This window comes from Palaemon carinicauda, chromosome 4, assembly GCF_036898095.1.
Source record: "Palaemon carinicauda isolate YSFRI2023 chromosome 4, ASM3689809v2, whole genome shotgun sequence".
Taxonomy (NCBI): Eukaryota; Metazoa; Arthropoda; class Malacostraca; order Decapoda; family Palaemonidae; genus Palaemon; species Palaemon carinicauda.
In genome coordinates this window covers 58,491,914-58,502,317 of record NC_090728.1, presented here as the reverse complement: position 1 = coordinate 58,502,317, position 10,404 = coordinate 58,491,914, and the positions used below count along the sequence as shown (strand labels likewise).

Sequence of the window (10,404 nt, the reverse complement as noted above, 5' to 3'; positions counted from 1 at the left end):
TTATTTCCTTTCCTCACTGGGCTATTTTTCCGTATTGGAGCCCTTGGGCTTATAGCATCTTGCTTTTCCAACTAGGGTTGTAGCTTGGCTAGTAATAATAATAATAATAATAATAATAATAATAATAATAATAATAATCTCTCCAGTCCAGAGTAAATTCATCCGTCCGCTATGATTGAAGAGGCATGGATGACCCAGTGATCCTATGCTTGAAATACTTTATTCTTTACCATCGAAATTTTTAGTAGATATCATCATTAACATCATCATCATCTCCTCCAACACTTATTGACGCAAAGGGCCTAAGTTAGATTTCGCCAGTTGTCTCTATCTTGAGCTTTTAAAATCAATACTTCTCTATTGCTTCACGCTTTTTACATTTGCTCAATGGAGCAATTTAAGTCAAATACCAATATGTATGCATTCAAGTGTAATTACTTTATATAATATCAGTTTTTTAAAGCATGCCATAATCTTACTCTCATTCCCATATACATAAAACTCTCACCCGCACACACAAACACAAATACATATATATATATATATATATATATATATATATATATATATATATATATATATATATATATATATATATATATATATATATATATATATTTCAAATAAGCCATATATATTAATACATTAAAGTCTGGATTCTCTTAACGACCTCGGGATCAGAGCCCCAGGCGGAATCACCCAAAGACTATACTATCAGACCGGCCGGGATTTGAACCCTGGTCCAGGATATCTGTATGCCAGTGACCAAATCACCCAAAGACTATAATATCAGACCGGCCGGGATTTGAACCCTGGTCCAGGATATCTGTATGCCAGTGACCAGTGGTATGGTCACTGGCATACAGATATCCTGGATCAAGGTTCAAATCCCGGCCGGTCTGATATTATAGTCTTTGGGTGATTCTGCCTGGGGCTCTGACCCCGAGGTCGTTAATAGAATCCAGACTTTAATGTATTAACATATATGGCTTATTTGAAATATGAAAAAACACGTTTAAATGTGCAAAAATTCATCATATATATATATATATATATATATATATATATATATATTATTTTCAATTATTTAGACGTGCTCTTCTTTACGGCTCAATTTATAGTTTAGCAAGCAAAATAAAATTTCGGAATTTCATACTCTCTTATTTTCATCAGACCACGTTAAAAAACAAACATGGCATTTATTGAAACAAGCCGATAAGCGCAACAAATGAACATTTACTTGACATTTTGAGGAAAAACTTCAATGACTTTTACAGTTCATTGTTGGTTTAAATGACTCTCCACAGTCTCATTTCCCGCAATCCATTAATATATATTTATATCTCATTTCGTTAGGACGCATTCATCTTCGCTACTAAAGTTTGTATTTCCTGTAACTTACTGAGGTTGAAACAATCTTCTATTTAAACACACGAACTTCATAAAAAAAAAAAAAATTCAATTTTAAGGTATGAAGATCGTCATAAATGGCAGAGGCAAGGGGCAGTGACAATGCCCTAGAGACTGATCAAATATATATGATCCACGCACAAGCCTCTTCTCCATTTAAGCTATGACCAGGGAGGGCCAGGCAATGGCTGCTGATGATTCGGTACCAAAAAACGCCATATATATATATATATATATATATATATATATATATATATATATATATATATATATATATATATATATATATATATATATATATATATATGTATATAGGTCTATGAACTGTGGAATAGTGTAAAACCTTCCCGCACAGACGCTTCATAAACGATTTAGCAATTAATGTATGAAAGGCTTAAGTGTTGTTCTATCTCTGGGTCACCCACAGCGAAAGGAAACTTCATTTATGAATAATCATACATCAGAAGTTCCAAATTAAAACAACTCTTCCACGGGAAGAAGGGTCTGAGGTTGACAAAAAAAAAAAAAAAAAAAAAAAAAAAAAAAAAAAAAAAAAAAAAAAAAAAAGTTAATTTTCATCATAGTTGTTTACCAGTTCCAAAGGATGGCTATCTATACATCTACCATCTAATTTTCTGAATTTCCATGACATCAGTGACGTTATCCCATTTCCAAACAGCATCTTGTTTAAACAGTCCGACGGAGTTTGTTTAGCAAGATTTGCTCCACGGGTTACCCAGAGAAATGGATCAACAGGGATCGACTTTCTTCTGGGAACTCGAGCGGAGGCGAGAATTGTCCGTAGAGTTTTACGCATATTCTGATATTTGATATTTTCACTTGTCGATAGAATTTCATGACGTAAAGAATTCATCGTAATTTCATCATGGTTGCTTGATTTAACAGCTTTCGTGGATTTGCATGACAACAACTGAGGTATTTAAAGAAGGGAGTATATTTTTTGTATAAATAACTTAACTTGAAGATATATAAACAAAAATTAACCCTATACATACTTTATGAATACCTGCACTTTCAACACATACATATCTACAATTTCTATTATTATTATTATTACTTGCTAAGCTACAACCCTAGTTGGAAAAGCAGGTTGGCCAAGGCACCAGCCCCCCGTTGAGATACTACCGCTAGAGAGTTATGGGGTCTTTTGACTGGTCAGACAGTACTACATTGGATCCTTCTCTCTGGTTACGGTTCATTTTCCTTTTGCCCACACACACACTGAATAGTCTGGCCTATTCTTTACATATTCTCCTCTGTCCTCATACACCTGACAACACAGATAATTACCAAATAATTCTTCTTCACTCAAGGGGTTACTGCACTATAATTGTTCAGTGGCCACTTTCCTCTTGGTAAGGGTAGACGAGACTCTTTAGCTATGGTAAGCAGCTCTTCTAGGAGAAGGACACTCCAAAATCAAACCATTGTTCTCTAGTCTTGGGTAGTGCCATAACCTCTACCATGGTCTTCCACTGCCTTGGTTTAAGGTTCTCTTGCTTAAGGGTACACTCGAGCACACTTCTATCTTATTTCTTTTCCTGTTGTTTTGTTAAAGTTTTTATAGTTTATATAGGAAATATTTAATTTAATGTTGTTCTTCTTCCTGAAATATTTTATTTTCCTTTTTTCCTTTTCTCACTGAACTATTTTCCCTGTGGGGGCCTCTGGGCTTATAGCATCCTGCTTTTCCAACTAGGGTTGTAGCTTAGCAAGTAATAAGAATAATAATAATAATAATAAGCCCAGGGACCCCAACAGGGAAAATAGCCTAGTGAGGAAAAGAAACTTAAGGAAAAATAAACATTTTTTGAGAAGACAGGCATTAAAATAAATATTTCCCATATCTCTAAAAAGGCACAAAAAAGAAAATTCTGAAGGAAAGATGATAAAGATATGGTGACTATTATAAAAAAAAAATGGATAGAGGTGAGACGTGGTAGGGAGAAAAAGCGGGCTACCATTATTTAACATATTTTCGAGATAAAAAAAAATCTATTTCGGCGTTATGAAGCTTCATCTGTGGTGGATAATGGGGGAGGGTGGGCTATGGCACCCCTAGCAGTACCAGCCGAACTCGGTTGAGTCCCTTGTCAGGCTGGGAGGAACGTAGAGAAGAAAGGTCCCCTTTTTTCCCATTTGTTTGATGTCGGCTATCCCCCAAAATTGAGGGAAGTGCCTTGGTATACTTTGTAATTTTTTTTTTTTATCAAATCCACATGACCTTATATGACAATTAACTAGTTTATGTGACCCGTCAAAAATGACGGAATAAACAATTATAGAAATATGCGCACTCACACAGTTTCAACCGTTCCCCCTCTTTCCTGACTACAACCGCTCTCACCAGGGTATGGCTACTCCTCTCCCCACTACCCGAGCGACGGGGAGAGACAAGAAGTAGTGCGTCTTATCGTTGAGCGTGACCGGAAAATATACATACATACACATACATACATACATATACACATATATATATATTAATATAAACACACATTATAAATATATATATATATATATATATATATATATATATATATATATATATATATATATATATATATGTATATATATATCCTCAGCCGTTACTAGTCCACTGCAAAACGAAGGCTTCAGACATGTCCTTCCACTTACATCTGTTCATGGTCTTCCTATGCCAACCCATAGCAAGACACATACTCTTTATCATATAGGTGGAATGAATGACAGCATGCAGATAATCTTTTTAAGCCCCAAAAAAGAAGTAGAAATAAAAAAGTACAATAAAGGATTACAGAGCGTTATAAAGGCGCCAATAAAACAAGTCGACTATGACAACATCCACTTTTAGAAAGATGTGCTCCTAAATCCAGGCCGTTAACGGCTTCGTTTTCCCCCACAGCTCCTCTATATACTAACATAAAAGCCCATTAGTTTAGCAATTTTTTTTTTTTTTTTTTTTTTTTTTTTTTTTTTTTTTTTTTTGGAGAGTGAACAGTAAAGGCTTTGGCAGAGGCGAGGGCCTCCTTTCGCTTTTCTGAGGTTCCTCCTTAGTCTGAATATTGGGGAAAATCCATATTATGAAAATGAACATGTAAAAAATATATAAATAATACGAACGGTTCATATATTCAAATTTTTAAGCATGTTTACTAAACAAAAATAAATAAGTGATAAGAGAGACGTTGACAAACAAAAGGAATTATCAAGTAGAGAGAAAATGCATTTTCCATTATATTAGTAAGGAAATTATTTGCAGAATTATAATTATAATAAACTAATATCAAACACACGCACACACTCAATAGTTGATTCACGATCTACCAATCTTATCTCTCTCTCTCTCTCTCTCTCTCTCTCTCTCTCTCTCTCTCTCTCTCTCTCTCTCTCTCTCTCTGAATTATTTTACCCTAATGAATCCCGAGACAGTTCCATTATCATCTTCCACTGTCACCTTATATTCATATAAACTTTCATCTGCAACGCAATGGTTTTTATGATCTAAAAATAGCATAACGTGTTTCAGATGTCTAACGTAGGGGCCGATGTTACCTTTAAGATTTAAGGTTTAAAGGCCTCTCATGAATGGCAGAGGCAAGGGGGACAGAGACAATGATGTCGAAACTAGCTAAAGATTGGGAGAGCTAAGTGACAATGCTCTAACTATAGTCGATTCTTTCTAGTGAGGCAGATTTGCACCGTCTCGCAGGGGTGCCCTTTTAGCTCGGAAAGGTTTCCTGATCGCTGATTGGTTGGACAAGATAATTCTAACCAATCAGATAGCAGGACACTTTTCCGAGCTAAACAGGCACCGCTGCGAGTCTGTGCAAATGCGCCTCATTGAAAAAAAATTGAGTATAGTAAGACAATACCCTTGAGTGACCATAAATACATATGATCAGCGCTCAAGCCCATCTCCATCCAAGCTAGGACCGAGGAGGGCCAGGCAATGGCTGCTGATGCACAGCAGGTAGATATATAGGCTCGGCCAGGTATGCCATCCTTAGCTCAAAAAGATGGTAAGGTTACAGACACTAAAACACTATAGAGCTTGAGCAGTGCTCGAACGCAGGTTAGACAGATCGCTAGGCAGCAAAGTTTCCAGTAGGCTACCACAACACCAAAGGCCTTAACATAGGCGTTAAAGTCATTATACATATAAAAGTTGCTTTTACTCGATAAAAGATGATTATGTATCAAAAGAGAAATTATTTCGTACTTAATCAATCTTCATAAAAATATTGCGCAAATTCTTAAAAACGACACTGGCCATGATTTCTAAATACTGGATAATGCAAAAATGCGCGCAACTCATTTAAGAATTTTATTTTAGTGAATTGCTTTTCAAAGATTATATTGCTATAAATTCAAGCTTAAGCAACGTTAATCGTTTTAATTACACTTTTAAGCATTGGAAATTTACGCCCTCATATCCATGATAAATAACTTTTTTCTTTTTGGAATGATGAAATATTTGTCTCAATAATGAACGCTGTAATCATAACCTTTATATAATAAAAAGGAGGTTTCTAGCTATATATATATATATATATATATATATATATATATATATATATATATATATATAATATATATATATATATATATAAAATATATATATATATATATATATATAATTTTCTGTCACGCTCAGCGGCATTGGCAAACGTATGAATACTCAGTCTCTCCCGTCCCTCGGGTCGCGTACACTAGTTTTATATATAGGTGCTACTAAGATTCTGGGCGAAATAAGCCCAACCCACTTAAGTAAGCCCCATCCACTTTTGACATCTAAGCCAATCACATTGTCTCCCACGTTGGCAGCGGTCACAATACATCCCATTAAAAATTTCAAGCTATTAAAGCGGGTGACATCATGATTGGTTATGACGTCATCAAGGGGTGGGGCTTATTTCACCCAGTATCTCCGCGGCGACTATATTTATACACCGTCACATTGAATATGGATGTGTCACAACCCATGGTTTATAAAAAAGGCGCATGTGATCTTAATATTCTAAGAATGAAAACAACCTTATCAGTATACACACACATTTATTTTAAAGGGGATCATCGTGAAACATAACCATAGTTAGTATCTTGTTGAAGATGAGCAACCAATCTACAGTACATTTGGATATCTTCACTAACTAGCCTCTGCAGCTTTACACGGAGATGAATAGGGCCTTTAGGAAGTTTTCAGTAGTAAGATTTACTCTGCATTTACTGTTAGAAAAGGAATGTCAATAACGACATTGTTGTAAGATTTATCCTGCATCTACTTTCAGAAAATTATAACATTTACCATCACATACGTGCAGACACATACACATAAATATGAACATATATATATATATATATATATATATATATATATATATATATATATATATATATATATATATATATATATATATGTGTGTGTGTGTGTGTGTGTGTGTGTGTGTGTGTGTGTGTAGAAATCATGAAAGCTGACACCTGATGAGTATAAATACAACACATATATATATATATATATATATATATATATATATATATATATATATATATATATATATATATATATATACAGCATATAATTTAAATTTATAAATTCTCTGATTTAAACTGTTTTACTACCAACAGATTAAATATTTACATAGCCGCAAATTAAAACGTCCTTAACATCCATGACTCGTATTTTCTCTTGATATATAACTTATAGAATTATTAACCTACAACCTTGAAAGATTAGCTCTTCTTGTTAAAAAAAATAAAATACTGGTAACTGGAAAAAAAACAAGAATATAATATCATAAAAATACTATTTTATTACTGTTATAAAACATGTTAATTTTGGGAGGCAAAATTCCCCAAATGGGATTTCTGTAGATGATTGCATACATTAACCAAAACATGAAAGGGGCCGAGATGAATCTCATTTCGAACGCATCCTTGATAAAGAAGTTAATGATACTGGTGATATGCAGAATGATCACAAGGATGCTAACTATAATGGGAATGGGAGAATAACCATACAGGTGTAATATTAATAACATTTGAATTCCTATCTTCGAATAGGGAAACAAACAAGTACTGCAAATACAACAACAGCAGTAATTATCATTTCTATTATTAATACGGTTGAATGACAGTAGTACTGGACTTACAGAATACTACTACTACTACTAATCACCGGTATATGATAAAGACCAAGTGTCACACACACATACATATATATATATATATATATATATATATATATATATATATATATATATATATATAGAAAGATATATATAATATATATATATATATATATATATATATATATATATATATATATATATATTTCAGGTCAAGCTTGGGTCTCCCAGTCTCTGGGGTAGGGAGAGAAGAGTAGTCATACCCTGGTGAGGTGTGTGTGTGTGTGTGTGTGTGTGTGTGATTGTGTGTGTAGCTATCAAAAGATTTGGCCGTGCTTTTTTATGGGTAGTGCACACTCATAATAATAATAATAATAATAATAATAATAATAATAATAATAATAATAATAATAATAACTACATCAAAGTCCCTCAATTGATGTTAAATGTAGTGTAAATAATGTATAACTCAATTACAATAAAATTTAATCATTGTAGGTTTACATAAAAAAAAAAGAAAAAAATCTAATAGAAGAGATAAACAACAAATAATTTACCGTAAATAGAGAGAATTAAATACTCCTAACTAATATCATTTTATAATAAATACATGATCATCTTAGACCTTTATAAAACGATATACCAATTTCTCTCTTCAACAGACACAATGACTAGTAGAACTGGTCATCGAAAAATAGTAAAAATTATTCTCGGAATAATTTATATTTAATTTCCAAAGAGACCGGCTGCTGTCACGTTTCAGAAATTTCAGATTTAAGTGAATTATTGGCATTTAAATTGACTGGTGACGTTTGAATATGCCCAAACGGTACAGTCAAAAAAAGATTTTTTTTATATATAAGAGAAAAAATAAAATGCCGACCTTCAAATTGACAAGTAACCTTGAAGGGCATTGGCAGTCACTTGGTAATTTAAAGGTTTAAAGACCGCTCATGAATACCAGAGGTAAGGGATGGTGCCATTGCCCTTTCAAGCAGGACAATTCCCTAGAGACTGAATATATATACATATGATCAGCGCACAAACCACCTCTCCATCCAAGCTTGGACCAAGAAGGGCTAGGGTACGGCTGATGATGACTCAGCAGATAGACCTATAGGTTCCCCCAAACCCACCATCCCTAGCTCACAAAGATGGTGAGGTGGTGAGGTTGCAGCGACCAAGGAGACTAACGATCTTGAGCGGGACTAAAACCCCAGTATGGCGTTCATCAATCAGGGACGTTACCACAGGCTACCACAACCATTATAATAGTGTATGCGACCCGTCAAAAATGACCGCTGCAATATTTAGATAGATATGCACACACATGCCCACACAAGAGATTCACCCCTTCCCACCACCTCCCCTCACCAGGGTATGACTACTCCTCTCCCCCTTACTCAAAACGAGGGAAGAAACCGAGTAGTAATAGGTATGGCAATGCTGATGATTGATTGATTGATTGAAAGTTTTCTGGCATCCTGACATCTAAGGTCATTGACGCCGATACCATTTACTGTATATGAAAATTAAAAGAGAATTCGATTAAAACCATAAAAATTAAGAAGTCATTAAAATAGTTAAATAGTTTTCAGAAGACCTGCTTCTGAAATAAATCTAAAAATTCCGCTCGCATAGTAAGACACATCATGTCCAAGAATCTTGGCAAGGATAAACCTGCCATCCTCACCTCGAGCCTCAAACAGATATCTATTTCTTAAGTTAGTAAAATTAGGGCATTCGGTTAACAAATGCCTCACTGTTAAAGGTACTAAGCAGTCCTCGCAATACGGTTGGTGTTGGCCCTTCAGCAGAAACTCGTGTGTCAACCGTGTGTGACCAATACGGAGACGACAAAGAGTCGTCTCCCATTTTCGGGGAATCATGTTATACCTCCAAGGTGATATGATATTTGTTACTTCCCTCATTTTATTGCCGTCTTGACTGCAATGCTGATGAGCGTGACCGGAAATATACACACACATTACTATACATTTGTGTATATATATTTATCTATATATATTGATAAATTTTCCACATTTAGACGTGTTTTTTCATACTCAAATAAGCCATACCATTTAGCCTCTCTTTGTAGCTAAAGGGTATGTCACTGTCATCCAAGTTTCTCAGTCCAACGTTCGATTCCCCGGCCGACCAGAAGCTATTATCTTTGAGTTGACTCCCCCTTGGGTCTCTGATCCCGAGGTATAAAAAGAATCCAATATATTGAGGGAGTGAGATATAAGGCTTATTTGATATATATATATATATATATATATATATATATATATATATATATATATATATATATATATATACACACACACACACACGCACACACACACCTACAGATACTTGCTTTTTATTATATAGTGGAGATTTTTATCAACAGCAAGAAAAAATCTAATTCCGAAAAGTAATATCTTAGCATCAAATTGATCTGAGGTTTTCAATAAAAAGTCAAGGCTTAATAAAAATAGCAATACACTCAATAATCCCCATAGTAACCCACTTATCAAAGTTCACCAAAATCAGCTGCAATACAATTTGACCTTTATATTAGAATAGGACCTTGAAAAATAGGTTAAGGACTAAAACCCTTACTTTTCCAGCTAGGGTTGTAGCTTAGCAATTAATAATAATAAAAATAATAATAATAACAATAATAATAATAATAATAATAATAATAGGTTGTGGTGGCCTACTGGAGACGTCCCTGCCTGGCGATTGTAGGACTGGGGTTCGAGTCATGTTTAAGCTCAATAATTTCTTGTGGTGTCTGTAACCTCACCATCCTTATGAGGTAAGGATGGGGGGGGGGGCTTCCGATAGCCTATACAGCTACCTGCAGTCATCAGATGTCATT

The 10,404-nt window shown here is 34.4% G+C and overlaps 1 protein-coding gene across 1 annotated transcript in view; it reads left to right on the top strand.

Annotated features, from left to right (window-relative positions):
- LOC137639444 (dentin sialophosphoprotein-like) overlaps positions 1–9,749 on the top strand; it is a 131,687-nt gene extending 121,938 nt beyond the window's left edge. Inside the window, exon 8 of the mRNA XM_068371718.1 lies at positions 9,634–9,749. Coding sequence (XP_068227819.1) covers positions 9,634–9,749 — 116 coding nt within the window. The remainder of the gene's footprint in view (positions 1–9,633) is intronic.
- The last annotated feature ends 655 nt before the right edge of the window (positions 9,750–10,404 follow it).